Source organism: Chrysochloris asiatica, unplaced genomic scaffold (genome assembly GCF_000296735.1).
Source record: "Chrysochloris asiatica unplaced genomic scaffold, ChrAsi1.0 scaffold00159, whole genome shotgun sequence".
In the NCBI taxonomy this organism is placed as follows: Eukaryota; Metazoa; Chordata; class Mammalia; order Afrosoricida; family Chrysochloridae; genus Chrysochloris; species Chrysochloris asiatica.
Genome location: NW_006408677.1, coordinates 23,587 through 42,240, shown reverse-complemented (window position 1 = coordinate 42,240; position 18,654 = coordinate 23,587). Strand labels below are relative to the sequence as shown.

Sequence of the window (18,654 nt, the reverse complement as noted above, 5' to 3'; positions counted from 1 at the left end):
AGTAGTTTGTCACTCTTTCTTCCTAGTCTGTCTTTGGAAGTTCATCTGAAACCTGTCCACCATGGGTGACCCTGCTGGTTATTTAAAATACTGGTGGCATAGCCCTCAGAATCACAGCAATTCAAACCACCACAGCACTACAGACAGACGAGTGGCGGTTGCGTGGTTGCTGTTAAATAGGAATCTCCTTGTGCTAGGGCCCTTAAGTCTGGCTCAAAGGCAGGATTTCTGTCCTTGGATGTCAATCAAGAGGCAGAAGCGCAGCAGGGGTGACTGGATTGTAGTGAGACGCTTTGGGCTGGGCTTGTGGGTCTCTAAGTTGGTCGACCCCACCTCAAAGCCAGAATCCAACGGTTAGGCTAGGAAGGCGCTCTCGTGTCCGGGGTAAGTAGGATAGCCTGGCCGACCCCTGCAGTCTCTTCCCGCTAGGCAGCGTCTCCCCATGGACCTGGTCTCCGGACACCTCTTACCCTGCCGCTCTGTGGTCTGGGTTTCATTTAATACCTCCACCAGGTCTGCGCAGTTCTCGCACATCTTTTAGCCTATTCCCTTGGGCACATTTTAGTACCCCTTTAGCTAATCCAATCAGGTCTAGGCTGAAGACATGTTTACAAGCTTTCTGTAATCATGTTTGCCAACATTCCTTTCTACTCCACTTAAATGTCTATTTTACAATCATCAAGGGAAACCAGTATCCACAAGACAGTCAAGCACCTTAACATTATTTCCCCTCTTTTATCCATTCAGGTTATGCCTAGATCCCTGTGTCACAGAGCCCTGTTGTTCCAAGGATGAGCATGCATCACTATTGACCTCTGTCCCTTTTAGCCCATGCAAAGCTGTCTCAGTGTTCCCCTATCTTCCTTGTTCTTTCACCCCCTCCCCTTTTTTGTACATTGCCCTCCTCTTCCTTGTAGATTGTTTTCCCTAACACCCAATGGGGTCCTTTTTACAGAAATGGAAAAAAAAAAATCCTTAAATTCATATGTAATTACAAAGTGCCATCAATAACCAAAGTAATATTGAAAAGGGAAAGCAAAGATTTTTTTTCCATTTCTCAAAATCAAAACTTACTACAAAGTTACAGTTATCAAAATGATATGGTACGGGTATAAAGATAGACAAATGGTATAGAAACTTAACAGTAAATATTCCTGACTTATATTTAAGCACTATTTGTTAGGTATGACCTAGAATAGCCAAAAGCAATGTTAGAAAAGAAGAACAAACTTGGAGAACAACACTGGCTTCAAGATTCATTATAAAGTTATAGTATTCAAAAGAATGTAACATTGGCATGAAACAGACTAGAGAATTCAGAAAGGCTCACACCTATAAGAACAACTGATATTTGACTATGGGTCAAAGTCATCAGTGCATCAAGAATAGTCTTTTCAGCAAGTGATACTGGAACAATTGAGATTGTTCAAAACAATTGAGATTGTTCAAGAACATTCAAAAATTGACCTTTGGTCAATGCATAATACTATATACAAAAATTAAATAAAATGGATCGAAGACTTAAATGTGTGTACTAAAACTATTAAAGGAGCTCTGGTAGCGTAGTGGTTACGAATCGGGCTGTAAACCGCAAGGTCAGCAGTTCGAAACTACCAGCTGCTCCGCGGGAGAAAGATGAGGCTTTCTACTCCCGTAAAGATTTACACTGTCGGAAACCCTGTACAGGGTCACTATGAGTCGGTTCCGACTCCACGGCACATAACAACAACAACAACAAAACTATTAGACTCTTAGTGGAAAACATGGGAGTAAATAAATCTTCATGGATTTGAGTTAGGCAAAGCCTTTTTTAAAATGACACCCAAAACACAATTTACAGAAGAAAAACATAGATAAACTTAACTTCATTAGAAAGCTAAAACCTTTTGTGCATCAAATGACATTATGTAAAGTAAAATGACAAACAACATAGACAGGGATGGGCAACTTGGACATTGGCTATCCAAAATGGCAGGGGGGGGTGCGGGGGGAGGTTTACAAAGACTAGATGTGAGTGGCTTACAAGCTTTCAAGAGGGAGCCTAGATCCAGAGGGTGTGGAGGAAGGCAGAATCTCCACTGAGTAGTATCCAAATCTGTCTGGGCGGGAACTGATGAAAGGAGATGTGGATAGCACTCATGTGGTACAATAGTGAATAATTACTATCAGGACTGACTGTGAGGGTTGGAAATGTAAAGGTAGACGTTTTGTAGCAAAAAAAAAGGGGAGTGATTGACTTTGCAGTCCAGGAGTGGAGGTCCCTGGGACCATCAAGGGAGAAGAGCGGAGTGCGGGACCCTACCCAGAGAAACAGTGACGCCAGAGATGGAGGCAGAGACCATGCCGGGGAGAGATGGAGTGGCTGGGAATTCTAGACCCAGAGAGGGAGAGATCTGTGTGCTGACAACCAGGGGGGCAGGTTTGTGGAGTGTATGTACCATTTGGTTGGTTGATGATGTATAGATGGTATTGTAACCATGGCAATGTAATGATATACGATAGGATGAATGTAAAGCTAATGTTCTTCCATCTAAACTATCACATAATTCACAATAAAACATTAAAAAAAAAAAAAAAAAGACAATCCACAGAACCAGAAAAAATATTTGCAAACCATAAATCTAATAAAGAACCTTTATCTAGATTATAAGGAGCTCTGGTAGCATAGTGATTACGAGTCTGGCTACTAATCTCACAGTCAGCAGTTTGAAACTACCAGTGGTTCCATGGAAGACAAATGAGGCTTTCTGCTCCCATAAAGATTTACAGCCTCGGAAACCCTATGCAGCGCTGCTATGAGTTAGAACTGACCCCACAGCACATAACCACCACCATCTAGATTATAAAAAGTGTTCTTATTATTCAGTAGTAAAAAGAAAATAACCCAGTAGAGAAAGGATCCAAACTGTAATTTCTCCTAAGGTATACAAATCATCATTAAGTTCATGAAAAGATGGTCAAAATCATGAGGTGTCAGGGAAGTACAAATCAAAACTACAATTAAATAGGGCCTCACAACCGCTAGGATGGCTATTATCAGAAACACAGCAACTGGTAAGTGTCAATTAGGACATGGAGAAATTGAAACCTCCTTCATTGCAGGTGGAAATTTAAAATGCTGCAGTTCCTGAGGATAAAAATTTGGTAGTTACTCAGAAACGTAAAGAATTCCTATGTTATTGTTGTGCCGCTGAGTTGATTCCGACTCAGTTCTGTGACCTAATGTAAACAGAACAAAACAGCCTGACCCTGTACCATCCTCACAATCATTGCTGTGTTTGAGACCGATTTTGCAGCCACTTTGTCAATCCATCTCAATTAGGGTCATCCTGTTTTTCACTGACCCTCTATTTTACCAGGTGTCATGTCCTTCTTCTGATAAAATGACCAAAGTAAGTGAGAAAAAGTTTTCACCATCTTCCCTTCTAAGGAGCACTCTGGTAGTACCTCTTCCAAAACAGATGTATTCATTCTTCTGGCAATTCATGAGTGGAACTATATTCAATATTCTTCAGCAACACCATAATTCAAAATCATCAGTGCTTCTCTGTCTTCCTTATTCATTGTCCAGCTTTCACATGCATATGAGGTGATTGAAAGTGCTATCAATTGGGTCAGGAACATCTTTGTCCTCAAGTAATATCATTGCTTTTAAACACTTTAGAGGTCTTTTGCAGCAGAGTTTGCCCAATAAATATGCTATTTGATTTTTTGACTGTTGCCTCCATGTACATTGATTGTGGATCCAAGAAAATGGAATTCTTGACAACTTCGATCTTTTTTCTATCTGTGATGATATTGGCTCTATTGTGAGAAATTTTGTATTCTTTACCTTGAGATGTAATCCATACTGAAAGCAGTAGTCTTTGATATTCATCAGCAAGTACTTTAAGTCCTCTTTGCATTTAGCAAGCAAGGTTGTGTCTAGTGCATATGGTAGGTTGTTATTGAGTCTTCCTGCATACCTGATTCTCTTGTTCTTCTCAGATTATTTACACAATACACAGATTGAATATGTATGATAGAAGAATACAACTTGACACACATCTTTACTGACTTTAAACCCTCTTTCTGTTTGAACAACTGCCTCTTGGTCTATATACGGATTCCGCATGAACACAAGCATTCTGTAGTTCCCGTTCTTTGCAATGTGATTCATAATTTATTATGATCCACACAGTTGAATGCCTATGTTGGCAAAAGTCAACATATTTTTTGTATTCTCTGCTTTTAGCCAAGATCCATCTGACATCAGCAATGGTATCCCTCATTCCATGTCCTCTTCTGAATCTGGTTTGAATATCTGGCAGTTCCTTGTAGATGTATTTTTGAATTATCTTCTGAAAGTTTTTACTTGCATGTGATATTAAAGATATTGTTTGGTGGCTTTTGAATTTTATTAGATCTATTTGACTATTGGATAGGCACAAACATGGATCCCATCCAGTTGGTTGGCCAGGTAACTCTCTTCCAACTATCTTGGCAGAGATAAGTGAGCACTTCTAATGTTGCATTCGTTTGTTGAAACATCTTAATTGGCATCCCTGGACCCTTGTTTTTCGCTAATGCCTTCAGTGCTGATTGGACTCCTGAAATGGTTTCATGCCAACAATACCACTTAGCAATTCTACTTCTAGCTAAATACTTGAAAGCAGGGACTCAAAAAGATACATGTACACCAGTGTCCGTTACTGAATTATTGTTCTCAATGGTTTGAATTTGTGTCCTCCTCCGCTTAAAATATGTGGTGGTCCTAACCCCTGTATCTGTTAACACAACCCAGTTTAGAAAGAGGGCTTTCTATTGTCATGTTAGTTAGGTCATACCAGCATAGAGTGGATCCTGTTGTTGTTGTTGTTAAGTGCCATCGAGTCGGGTCCGACCCATAGCGACCCTGTACAGGGTTTCCAAGAGTGTAAATCTTTATGGGAGTAGAAAGCCTCATCTTTCTCCCGCGGAGCAGCTGGTAGTTTCGAACCGCTGACCTTAAGGTTTGCAGCCCGATTCGTAACTAAACCTACTCATTTCTTAACGGTGTTTTATAAAAAGAGCAGAAGATACAGAGATACACAAGGTGGAAACAGACACCACAGAAAGACCCATCTACAAGCAAAGGGACACCAAGGATTGTCCACAGACACACAAAACTGAGAGAGACCCAGAGAAATAATCAATGTGGTTGAGACTTTAGTTTGAAATTTTAGCCTCCCAAACTGAGAAAATCAAATTCTGTTTCTTAAAGCCAGCTACTTGTGATAGCCCACCTCTTCCCACCCCCTAGAGAGGACTAAGAAATTAAGACACACCCTAAGTGTCATTCAAAAGAGAAATGGATACGCAAACTGTGGTGTACACATACAACAGCATATTATTTCAGCCATAAAGGTTGTTCTAATACATACATGAACCTTGAAAACATTGTGCTGCATGAAGTAAGTCAGACACAAAAGTCCAAATATTGTATCAGCCCACTTATATGAAATAGTAGAATAGACAAATGCAAATGTTTATTAGTGATTACCAGAGCCAAAAGAGTGGAGGGAATGAAAGTTATGGGTGAAGGAGTACTGAGTTTCTGTTAAGGTTTGATGAAATATTTTTGGAAAAGTATAGTGGTGATGAACTCCTAGTGTGGTGTTGTTGGATAAGAGTACTGGAAAAGAGAATAAGATTACCATCACTAACGAGAAGAGCCACTTGAATAAAAAAGATATTGAACAAATGGTTCAGGAAGCTGAAAAGTTCCTGAACTGAAGCTGAAGATGACAAACAGCAGGATGAGGCGTCCTCTAAAAATTCACTTGAATCCTATGCATTAAAAATGAAAGCAACAGTTGAAGATGAAAAACTTCAAGGCAAGATCAATGATGAAGACAAACAGAAGATTCTTGATAAATGTTAATAAAATTATCAACTGACTTGATAAGAATCAGACTATAGAGAAATTTGAACATCAACAGAAAGAACTGGAGAAACTGGAGGGAGAAAGTCTGCAACCCCATCATTACCAAGTTAAACCAGAGTGTGGGAGCCATGTGTGGAGGAATGCCTGGTGGCTTCCTTGGTGGTGGAGCTCCTCCATCTGGTAGCGTCTTCTAGACCCACCAATGAGGAGGTTGATTAAGCCAGTATCTGAGCATAGATACCTTAGCATTGTTCCACAGTAAAACACTGAAGGACCCAAACTTGCAACACATTCAATAGCAGTTTTAATCATTAGAACTGCTGTACTAAATTTCTGGGCATTCTCAATACTTGAATATGGAGTTATGAGCATAGGGAAAGGAAGTAACATTACACTTTATTATCACTGTAATAAAGTGGAAATGCAATGTCTTAAATAAAGTTGTATTTAAAAATGGCAAGAAAAAAAGAGAGAGAGAGAGACTATGGGCCAAGTGTTACACTGTTGGATAAGCACTGGACTGTTTACTGCAAGATTGGTGGTTCAAACCCACAAGCCGCTCCTATATAGGGTCACTATGAATTGGAACTGACTCAACCACACTTAATAACAACAAAGACAAATGTGTTACTGAGAGAACTTGTCTGCCATCCACTGATTGTAGAGAAATATTTGAACACATTTTGGGGGGAATAAACCTATGAATGCATGAGTTGGAACCCTAGTAAGCAATACATTTTGACTTCACTAGTATACCTGTGTAGATAGATTGGGGGCAGGGGAGGGTGTGTGGGAATGGAGTCTGACCTCCTCTTACTTCACCAGCAGGGAAAGAGAATCAAACTCAGCATCAGCCCAAGGTTGATTCCTATGAGGCTGAGGTTAGCCATGCCTCCACCCTCCACCCTTCTTTACAGATTCTGACACCAACATCCCTCCCACCGCACTCTGTGTTTCTCTACTGGGTTCAATAATCCATTGCAATGGTCACACTGAACTCAGAAATTATGCGCTTCATTGGGAAAGTTAACAGGTTATAATTCAGGATCAGAAATGTTCAGGATAAAGGTCTTTGGTCAGGACAGAATGTCTAAGAGCCACAACTCTTGAGTCAGGCAGTTGTGGGTTGCAATTCCATCTTCACTAGCTGTGTCATCTTGGCCAAATTACTCAACCACCTCAAACTTTATTTTTGACCAAATGCTTTATTAACTCCCTTGAAATTTATCTTCTTGTTAGAGTTGTTAGGTGCCGTAGAGTTGGTTCCGACTCATAGTAACCTTAATATAATAATATATTATTAATAGCAGTAATAATAATGTTGTTGTTGTTGTTGTTGTTAAGTGCTGTCAAGTCACTTCCAACTCATAGCAACCAACTCGTAGGGTTTCCGAGGAGCGGCTGGTGGGTTTGATCCACCAATCTTGCAGTTCAAACTGGCCTTGTGGTCCAGTACTTATCCTACAGGGCCACACCAGGACTTCTAATAGTAATAATATAGTATTTCATAATGAGAATATATTAAGAATAATGTATTAGGAATATATCCCTCTAATAACCATTAATAATCTGAATAATAATACCTCCCTCTCCTGGGTTTTTGAAGATTGCGTAAGATCACTTAAAATGCTGGACATCCTGTAAGTCCTCAATAAAGAAAAACAACCATCAATAAAGCAGTAAATCTGATTCATATCTGGCCAACAAGAGCAGTCAATTTTGCCAGTGTTGGTGAACAAAGAGAATGAAGTATGGAAAGGTAACCTGGGGTCAGACAAATGCGGATCTTTCAAGATAAGGAGAATTTTGGAGAAAAGGGAATAGAGTGAACAAGGTAGAAATCTGGGTTTAGGGGAGAGAGAGCATAGAGATACAGAAAGAGTGATTGATTCATTGCAGTCAGAAAAATGATTTGGGAGAGTAACGGAATATGAAAGAATTCATACAGATCTGAACAAAAATGAAGGGGAGTGGGAATGAAATGAAGAAGTTAATTTAGAGACTAGGAGGAACTGGGCAATTTCGCTCTTTGTAATTCATTGTGGTGGTAGCTGTATGCTGTCCTGCGTAGGGTTTCTGGAGTCCTGGTCCGCGGTTCAAATTCACCGGCAGCTCCTCGGAAACCCGATTGTTGTTATTGTTGTCAAGTGCTGTCCAGTAGACCCATAGCAACCCTGCATGGGGTTCTGAGGAGCGGCTGGTGTGCTTGAACCACCGACATTTCAATCCAAAGCGGCTTTGCATTCCAGAGCATTAACCCACAGCGCCATACCCGGAATCTGTGTCAGGCAATTAATTTTTACACAGAATTCCAAAATCGCAATCATATATTGCTCCTGGCTCACCTTTTCTGTTGGTGGTGGTGTTAAGGGCCATCGAGTCAATTCCGACCCATAACGACCCTGTATAGGGTTTCCAAGGAGTAGCTGGTGAGCTTGAACCACTGACTGACCTTGCAGTTCAAATGACTTTGCATTCTGCCTCATTAACCCACAGCGCCACACCAGGACTCCCACTTTCCTGTAGCCTCACTCTAATCCTATACAGGGTCGCTATGAGTCGGAACCAACTCGAAAGCACTTAACAACATGAATCAGAACCAACTCTACGGCACTTAACAACAACATAGGGTTTCTGAGGCTGTAAATCTTTAAGGGAGCAGAAAGCCTCATCTTTCTACAGTTTAGCGGCAGAAGGATTCCAACCACTGATCTTGCCGTTAGCAGCCCAGGGCTCCTTGGTGGTGGTGGTGGTGGTAGTTATATGCCTTGGAGTTGGTTCCGACTCATAGCGACCCTGTAGGGTTTCCGAGGCTGTAAATCTTTACGGGAGCAGAAAGCCTCCTCTTTCTCCCCGCGGAGCAGCTGGTAGTTTCGAACTACTGACCTTGCGGTTCGCAGCCCGATTCGTAACCACTACTCTTACCAGAGCTTCTTCCAGGGCTCCTTAGAATCCATTAAAGTTTCCTCTGTCGTCTGGCACTCCCTTTACACTGAGTGAGCTTCATATCCAGAAAGTTGCACAATGCCAAGCACACAGTAAGTGCTTAATAAATACTTACAAAATGAATTTTGATGATGGGAAGGAGGTAAAAAAAAAAAAAATTCTACGAGTACAGCGTAGATGACTTAGAAAATATGGACACTGGTTGGACCTGCAAAGGAAATAATTAGTGTACATTTTGGAGTCTTATCAGTTTTAGGATCCCATGTGTTCTTGATTAGCAAGAAAGCTCTGAGAAGAGATTGTGGGTGGGTGTGGGTGAGAGCTACGCCATTGTGAGACCATCAGTATAAAATCATTAGCATAAGAATATCTACTGTAGTCTCGTGGGCGGAAGGAAGCTTTAAGCGAGAAACAGTCCCCGGAAGTGACATCAGTAAGAGACTTGCCATAGAAGCGAGAGACGGCATTTTAGAGAATAAGCTGCACTAGGAGCTGGTCAAGTGAGAGGCTATAGGAAGGCGATCCAGGGGAAATATAGGATTAGAAGTATGAGGAGATTCAAAAGAGATTGGTCTTATAGGGACAGAACAAGAGAACGGAGGGCTGTCTATTATGAGGAGCCACACAGCAGCCAGTGGAGGTAAGAGATCCGGTGGCGATAGCCGTTGGCGTCAAAGTCTTTTTAACAAGTGGTTTCAAGGCTGTGGGAAGCCACTTGTAAGGGTAAATGAAATTGTTTCCTCTTGAATCCGGGTTCGTTTGCGATCTTAGATAAACGGCTTAACCACTCTGTTCCTCAGTTTCTTCGTAGCTCTAAATTGGAGATGATCATCTAACAGCAATTACTTCACGGTTATTTTAAGGAATAAATAAGGGAATATGGATCAAAATGCTTGGAAAAAAATACCTCGCAAGTGGTTACGCCGCAATAAAATTTGAGCTATTATGAGTAGGTTTTGGACGAATTAATTCGTTGGTGAAAAGGCTATGAGTTGTACTTCAGACGTAATTTTCGTTTGGCGTCTTCAATAAACTTAAAAATGTCTATCACAGTGGAGGTACTCAAGGGGCCTTTTCCATTGACTGTGGCTAGCTCAATGTCAAATAATAATTTCAAGAAATTCACTGAGGTGTTGGGACAAATTGAGTAAGAAACCATTCTTCCAGAATGTTCCCAAACGCTAAAGTTCTTGACTTTAAAGTCATGCGCAGTCATTATTGCGCGCTTTTACCCTAGCCCCACCCCCTTTTCTTTAGGTTACCGACACTGTAGCTTTCATCGTTGCTCATTGGTTTTCGGCGGGCCTTGGCCCCGCCCTCTGGAGCAAATAAGCCCCCTCATTGGATCCTTTCAATGGTGTGTTTTTCTGCTGTCCCTGGGCGCGCGATTGGAAAATTGGATGCTTTCATGGAGCCAGTTTGCAAAAGCAATGTTATTTTTCTTTTTAAACCGAGTACTGTGAATAAAGCGCAAACGACTAAGTAAGACGGACGGGAGGGGGAAGTCGGAACTGAAGGGAGATACTACTTAAAGTTGGAACGTCGGGGTGCTTTATAAAACGGACCAAGCGACTTCCGGAAGAGAATGGGCGGGTAGAGAATTCTGTGCGTTTGGCGGGTTTTGCGCTCTTCCTAAATATGTGATCATACCGAAGCCGAGGGCCGCGGATACGTGAAGAAGTAGTGACGCCGCCACTGCGGGATCACGCTGCTTTGAGCTCCCCGATGGCCTCGTCTGTGGTGAGTGTTCATTCTGTGACCGGGTTCCTGGGAGCCAGGGCTTGGGTGGTTTAGGGGCGGGGCCCCGGGCTATTGGTCACGTGGGCCCGTGGCGAATCCGGGCTCTGGGGTGGAGCCCACTCTCTGCAGCCCCTCCCCTCTGCCGTCTGCGGTCTAGGTATTTTCTGTCTGGTGTCGGGAAGGAGCCTGCGGAGGTGACTAGGGAGAGGAGAGGGTGTTGAAGCTTGTTCATGGTTTGGCATCACCTCTCGACTACCTCCCTCGCTAAAAATCACTTTAGCTGACCTGAGAAGGAAATGAAACTGGTGATTCATTGCTCTTAATTCTAATGATAGGCTGGGCTTGGTATATGGCTGGGGAAGAAGGTACTTAAATCTTTTGCATAAGAAAAAGGCAATCTGAATTTCTTGCCTTGGGTTTTACAATTCTTTACATATGCTCCTGAATGTTTATGTAATGTGAGATTTTTCTAAGTAGTTAGACTATGTATTTTCCTATGTAATTCTTTGAACTTCATCCTCTTCCCCTACCCCCTAATTCAGCAGCTTTTGAGTTTGGTCGCAATTTCTGGGCTTGAGTTTTACTAGCTTACTGGCAAATTTACCTTTATTTAAGGTTCAGGTAGCTTCCTTTTGATTCAGGTGCATATTGTAAAATAGTGAGAATCTGAAGTACTTATTTGACATACACAGGACAAATTTGCATGTGAGTTAACGAAAACTCAAATTCACTCCTGTAAAGGAGACCTTATCACTAGAAATAGTGAAATTAAAAACACACACACACACACAAAAAAAAAACAGTAAGCCCTGGAGGCCTAATCTTTAAAATGCCAACATTTATAGGAAAGAATATAGACTACGTAATACAGCTACAAAATGGTTGAAATAACTTGTCAGCTTCTGTTGGGGGTTTTGTGTTTGTAGGTGGTTGGGTTGGAGGAATGTGTTGTCTATACTTCTGATATTTTTCTTGTAGGATTTTAAAACTTATGTAGATCAGGCCTGTAGAGCTGCTGAGGAATTTGTCAATATTTACTATGAGACAATGGACAAAAGAAGAAGGGTGAGTGTTACAGAGTCTGCTACTGTGTATTAAATACCAGTTCTTTTTTTAGCCAATCATTCATCTGGTATGTGGAAGTGCTAACTGTGGACTTGTTCTTTAAAACCACATGGGGGTGTGGGCGCTAGAATCATATCCCAGCTTCGCCCTTGAACAACTTACTATAACCTCTCTTAACCTCATTTTCTTTTTAGGGTGGTAAGTAGGAATTAATTTAAATACTGCACTTAACATGGGGCCCAACATATATTTATTTAAATATTCCCATCACTTAAAAATATATATATATAGTATTTGTGATAAGGTCTCCTTTACAGGAAATGGTTCCTGATTGGCCCCTATTCATGTATTAGTAGATAATTTCTGATATCATTAACAGAAGGAGGTACATGGCTTGGGTCCTTTTTGTCTTCAGCATACCAAGTTCTTGCTTCATCAGCTCTTTTGGTTGTGATTTGTCCTTGATACACACCATCTAAGTAATTATTTCAGCATGACCTCTAGTGAACCTTGCCTAGGTCTCTTATCTGAACCCTTTGGATCCTGCTACTTAGATGAAATCAGGGCACAGTTTCATTCTGCCTTGTCTTGACTATCTTTTCTGACTTGTTGCTTTAAATAATAATAAATAAGACAACATAGTTCATTACCAGAGTCAAAATATGTTGGCCTGTTCATCCAAGTCTGGTGTGGTGCTGGTTAATGCGCCAGACTGCAAAGCTGTTTGAATTGCAAGGTCAGCGGTTCAAGCTCACCAGCTGCTCCTCGGAAACCCTATACAGGGTCACTGTGGGTTGGAACCGACTCAAGGACACTTAACAACAACAACAATTCATCCAGCTTAAATTTTAGAATTAAGTAGTGTGTCTTCTTGCCCCAAAGAATTAACTGTTGGATTTTACTGTGTCTGGGCCTTAACTTATTTGTCTTATCAGAGGTTCTGCTTAAGCAAATATGTATGATTCCTGTTAACTGTGTTAATGTTTGAAGTATGCTGATGGAATAGTAGTGAAGAGAAACTGATTCCTGCTCGTGCATTCAAACATTTAAATGATTCAAGTTTTCTTACTTGGATTACACTAGAGTGAAGTACAAGGAAGGGCTTGATTGACAACTTCGTTAATTCTCAGAATTTCTTTTATAGAAAAGGGAAAGAGATTACAACTGGTTTGGGGCTATATGTGCTTGGAACTTGTGGCCATTAGATTTATTTTAATCAAGAAAACAAACCATCAAAAGTCTTTCTTTTGCTTTAACAACAATAACAACAACACTTAAAGGTCGCTATGGGTTGGAACCGACTCGATGGCACTTCACAACAACAACAAACCCTTGAGTCTGTTTTCACCATAGGAACCCATGTGACACAATAGGGCTGCCCCATAGGGATTTCTAGGCAGTAATCTTGATGGAAACTGATTGCTGGGCCTTTCTTCTGTGGAGCCACTGGGTGGGTTTGAACTGCCAAACTTTCTGTTAGCAGCCTAGTCTTTAACCATTGAGTCACCAGGTCTGAACTATAAAATATTTTTATACCGTCTGTAACCCTTTTAGTCATTTCTACAAAATGCTTACTCCAAAACAAATCTTTCTCTCTCTCTCTCTCTCTCTCTCTCTCTCTTTTTTTTTTTTTTCCTTTCTTTTTAGGTACTAACCAGGCTGTATCTGGACAAGGCCACTTTAATATGGAATGGAAATGTTGTCACTGGGTTGGAAGCCCTGGCAAATTTTTTTGAGATGCTGCCTTCTAGTGAGTTCCAGGTCAATATGTTAGATTGCCAGCCAGTTCATGGTAAGATTAGGGTCTTCCGAGGTACTGTTTTTATGGTTTTGTGTTCCTTTACACTGAGCTTTTATACCCAAAGCAGAATAAGCCACTTTTATTGATGGAAGTCTTTACATATTTTATGAAAGTGAAAAATTCCGCTGTTTAATCCAACTTTGATGCTTCTTATTCCTGAGGGCTGCTAGTAGGTTTTGGTGGAGTATGCAATTCTGACTTGTTAACAGTTAAGACTGTAATTTTTGTTAATGGAGATGAGAGATTATGTTTTCCCTAAATAGATGGTTGCCTGCTATGCAATGGAGTGTCTCCAGAGAAAAATTACACCATACTTCTTATTAATGTCTTTTAGTATCTTCTAAAAACCCATGGCAGTTGAGTTGATTCCAACTCATAGTGTTCCTACAGGGCAGAGTAAAAAACTACCTCACAGAGTTTGCAAAGCCGTTATCTTTATAGAAGCAGACTGCTGCCACATCTGTCTCACATGGAATGGATGATGGATTTCAACTGCCAACCTTTTTAGTTAGCCAGCTATTCCACGGGAGAAAAATGAGGCTTTCTGCTCCCGTAAAGATTTACAGCCTCGGAAACCCTGTACAGGGTCGCTGTGAGTTGGAACTGACTGCACGACACGTAACAACAACCACCACTGCACCACAGGGTTCCTTTTAGTATCTTTGTTGTTGTTAAAGGGCCCTCAAGTCAGTTCCAACTCATCGCTACCCTTTGTTCGGGTTTCGGAGGAGCGGGTGGTGGGTTTTAACCACCGACCTTATGGTTAGCAGTGCTTGTCCTACAGCACCACACCAGAGCTCCAAAACAGGTAGTTGATGCAGTTTATCCAAGTGTGTTAAGTAATGGTTTAGGGTGATTTTTTTTTTTCCCCCTTTGCAATTCTTGAAAAGAAGGATAACTTCAGATTCAAAATGTAAATAAGCATCAATAAAAACCCAATTAAATATTCATATAGCAAGTGAATGGACTTATGCTAGATTTAAGTTTTTTATTTTGAAAATTTGAGATCCAAAGATCTTTCCAGACTGGAAAATAATTTTAATACCTTATTTAGTTTTCTGATTCTGGATCTAAGTACATGCTCAAGGTAAAGGAAGTTTTTGAAGCCATTCTTTTAGTGTTACATCATAAACAATGAAGTTTAGGCCTGAAATAGCTGCGTATTTATATCTAGAAACTGACTTTTTTTTTTTTTTTTTTTTGATGCATTAAGAACAAGCTACTCCATCCCAGACCACAGTTCTTGTTGTGACCAGTGGATCTGTGAAGTTTGATGGAAACAAGCAACATTACTTCAACCAGAACTTCCTCCTGACTGCTCACTCCACTCCTACCAACACCGTGTGGAAGATTGCAAGTGATTGCTTCCGCTTTCAGGATTGGGCTAGTAGTTAAAGGGGGCAAAGGTTCATTCTCCTTTAGTCCATTCAGTTCCATCAAAAGAAATGTATGTGACTTCAATCCATTGAATTGTACACGCACTATAAAAACTAGTATGTGCTAAAAGGAAGTCTTTAACGTGCTTGATTCTTAGCAGCATCTTTTCTAACAGCTAATCCCCAGTTGGGATTGTTGCCCTTTTAAGAGCTTTAATGCTAGTTAGTTTATATTTTTCAACACACCTTATAGACATCCCACTACTAACTTTTTGATAGTAAATGTTACACATATGATCTCTTTACTAACAATACTCACTGTGAATTCAGCCCATCGCAAAAAGAAACAAAAGTATTATTAAGAAAATCGTTTTGTAATACTATCAGAGGTTAATCAGCACATCATAACTGTGGGAAGAAGTGGGTGTTTTTCTAGTTACTAGGTTAATTTTGTAATAAAACATAAATGCATAAGCGCTCATTTTCAGTAAACACTAGTAATGTAGTTTTCATAATGGCTTTTTCATATCAGTTCAGTTGGAAACATTACTAATTTAAGTGTGCATAACTATGACATACTGGAATTGCATGCAAAGATGTTCAGTAGTTCTTTTTACATGTTAAGTAATGTTTTTTATGTTAGCATGATCTTTATTTATGATGTGAATTAGTACAGTAAAAGAGGATACATCATGTTCTCTGATAGATCTGAGTACTGGGCACATTTGGTGGCTTAAAAGCAAAACTTCTTTAAAAAGGTTTTTTTTCTTGACTGCTCTAGGCCTGTAACTTGAGGTTATGAATGATAGGAGTTTAAGTGTGAGAATGCGAAGTGTTAAGATTCAAGATTGGAACCAAAATTAAGGAGGGGTGGCCAAATGCTACATTTTTGGCACTTGTTTTCTAACTCTTAAAAATGTGTTGTTGTCTTTTTAGGTTTTCAATCACAAGGTCACCCATATCCTTGTCAAACGGTCATATGAGTCTCACATCAGTTCGAAACATGATTTTTTTTTAAAGGTTTTTCAACATACCTCATATTATCACCAATATAAGTCTCAATTTATTCAATAATTACAGCGTCAAATGTCAGCAATAAGTCTAACCCTGGCAGCTAGAGTCTAGCAGGAAAGTTGGAAACAAAGCCATTGTCATTAGTAACAGGACACATCTCAACTTCTAAAATCTCCCATGTGAACTTTAGGCCAAAACTCCACCAGGTGTTAATACCCAACAAGAGAAGTGATTTTACCTCTGAGTTTTATATTGTCAGCTGCGTTATTTTTAAATTATTTTTATGGTACATCCTTCTGTATGGTATTGAACAGAGATTTATTTTAAAACATTCTGTTAGGTGGCTAACTCTTTTGACTTTTTAAAGGGAAAGTGAATAACAGATCTTTATAATAAACTTACACAATAAATTGATTAATTGGTATCTCAATTTCTCATGAGAAAGAAATATACCTTTGGTTTTTGGTTAACTTCAAGCATCTTTTCCTTTCTTAAAAATTACTTTAAAAATGTTTTTAAGCTGTATTTGCTAGCTTTGTTTCTACAGTATAACTCAAAATTAATGTTTCTTATCAACTGAATTTTAAAACCAATAAAACGTTACCTCTGCCCCCAATTGCGCACACTACATTTCTGCCATATTGACAAAATAAGGGACTAGAACTGAAGTTTAGAAATGACCCATGCCTTCATGCAGTTTAAACTCAAACACTTTATATTCTAACCAAAATGAGTCCATTATTTTAAATTGGCTTTTTTAAACTACAGCTTTAGCAACAGTTTGAATGCCTAAATACTACCATTGCCTTTAGGGAGAATGGCCTCAAATAGAAGTTGCCTATAACTAGCAATAACTGAATCTTGAACGGTTGTGTACTATTCACTAGCTATGTTTTTAAGACTTTTCATTTGAATGATTTTTCCAAGTTCTGTATAACTTAAATTAGCTGGAATTACTCTATGTGTGGATTATATTTTAAATATGCTCATATTTTTATAACTTAATAAAAAAAATTTAAAAAAAAATCTGCCTTGTGACAACTTTGATCAAGCTCATTCTTAAGATCTTGTGAGAAATTAAAAAACTCCAGAGTAGGTACTTGTTTCTTTACAATAAAAGGTTTTTCAAATAGGAAAAAAATTAATAATGTTGGGATGTTGAAAACAATGGTTGATAACTTGGACTTTTTCTTTGCTGTCTTGTCTTTTGCTCAACCTATTTCTCTTTTCATACCAAGTATTCATTTTTCCTGTGAATACCTCTGTGGTCAAAGTACTATTTTGATGAGCAGATAGAAATTGTAGCCTTGAGGAACTAGTCAAAATGCTCTATTAAGTCAAAACAAAATACAGTTGTTTCCCGGGATGAATAGTCTCACTGTCTTTAATTCTACATTTAAAATATGTCAGCAGTCTCGTTTGGATAGGAGTGAGAAAAGGCACTAACAGCCCTTGAAATCAAATACCATTATTTCATGTCTTCAAAAATGGCACATATTTTTCACATTTTAACACCCTGGAAATATTGTATGATCTTAAATTGATGGCAGGTCACTTTAATTGGCTTTTCCCCCCTTTCTAATAGGTTCATAAAATAATAGTGAATCTAACAAATTATGGCATCTTAAGAATAATGAAATGCAATCATACATTTTGCCAAGACAAAAACGGTTAGAAGTCTACTTAGATCTAAACGTGGAGGCATTTGTATAAGCTAAAGATGTTAGAAATTCGTGACTCAAAATCTGTCATGTTACTTGTATTTCGTGCCCAACCCATATGGTTGGACCTTATTTAAGTATACATGTACTCGGTGAATTTGAGTCATCATATTAATTGTTTCCAAGTTTTGGGGAATTGCTTATTAATGTTTGGTGTGTCTAAAAAAGAAATCAACCAGTGGAAGGGAAAGTGGCAAGTTTGGAACAAGAGCTAGACGTGAAGAGCCAAACAGGTACTGTGAGTTTTACTTGGAATTTTGCAGAATTGACTATTGCCCGAAGTTAGCGAGGCAGAAAATTTGATAGAAGGGAACATAATTTGTGAAATTTAGTAGTAATCATAGCGTAGTGGTTACAAGTCGGGCTGCCAACCTGAAGTTGAGCAGCTCGAAACTACCAGCTGTTTCTCGGAGAAAGATGAGGCGTTCTGCTTCTGTAAAGACTTACAGCCTCGGAAACCCTGTGCAGGGTCACTGTGAGTCGGAACCGACTATGCAGTACTTTAACAGCAACAACAAGGTTTAATCTACAGGATCGAAAGAATAAGCATGGGTGTGCTTTACGTAACCTTATGTGTTTAGGGGGAAACGGTAGGGCATTTGGCTTTCTGATTGGACAGTTGGCTCTGTACAATTAAAAGACTTATTCAAAACACTTGATACCAAACTGCTGTATTCTGTTAATTTCAGTTAATAAACACTTGCCCTTCTTTGCCAGATGCAGCTTTCTGTACAAAAGATTTCCTTGGTGACTATAATAGTGTACATAGATCAGTCTCCATTCCTAGTGGAGTACTAAAGGGGAAGGGAAAGGTTTTGTGTGAATAAGATGTGTCAGATGTAGGGTCTTTGGAGACAGCATGCATCTAAGAGTGAGGTACGTTTGATCTCATTCTTTGTGGATTTTCTATTTGTGAACGCACCTGCTTGCTAAAGTTTATTTGTAACCCAAAGTCAATATTTAGAGTGCTCTCGCAGTTATTGGCGAGCAGCGAAAAACGGGAGTCACTCAATGTGTACCTTCCCAGCTGAGGTCAAAGAATGCTATGGTTTGCTTTCTTGTTGCAGCTTTTGAGCTCTGTAAGTG

General features: G+C 39.7%; 1 protein-coding gene across 2 annotated transcripts; it reads left to right on the top strand.

Moving 5' to 3' along the window:
* Window positions 1-9,399: 9,399 nt before the first annotated feature.
* Window positions 9,400-14,852, top strand: LOC102822239 (NTF2-related export protein 2-like). 2 transcript variants are annotated; one of them, XM_006871034.1, is made up of 5 exons: window positions 9,400-9,485; window positions 10,507-10,591; window positions 11,570-11,656; window positions 13,304-13,448; window positions 14,671-14,852. In XM_006871034.1, the coding sequence occupies exons 1-5, from the start codon at window positions 9,400-9,402 to the stop codon at window positions 14,850-14,852; spliced, it is 585 nt and encodes a 194-aa protein (XP_006871096.1). The 2 variants fall into 2 exon arrangements, with proteins under 2 accessions (XP_006871096.1, XP_006871095.1); XM_006871033.1 differs by having other exon boundaries at window positions 9,400-9,491.
* The last annotated feature ends 3,802 nt before the right edge of the window (window positions 14,853-18,654 follow it).

What these genes read in the sequence shown, in the direction of transcription:
- LOC102822239 (XM_006871033.1), top strand. Translation starts at nt 9,400, where the DNA reads ATGAGGAGATTCAAAAGAGATTGGTCTTATAGGGACAGAACAAGAGAA. An exon ending in CCACACAGCAGCCAGTGGAG is followed by an intron (nt 9,492 to 10,506) that starts GTAAGAGATCCG and finishes ATCATACCGAAG; the next exon opens with CCGAGGGCCGCGGATACGTG. An exon ending in CCCCGATGGCCTCGTCTGTG is followed by an intron (nt 10,592 to 11,569) that starts GTGAGTGTTCAT and finishes TTTTTCTTGTAG; the next exon opens with GATTTTAAAACTTATGTAGA.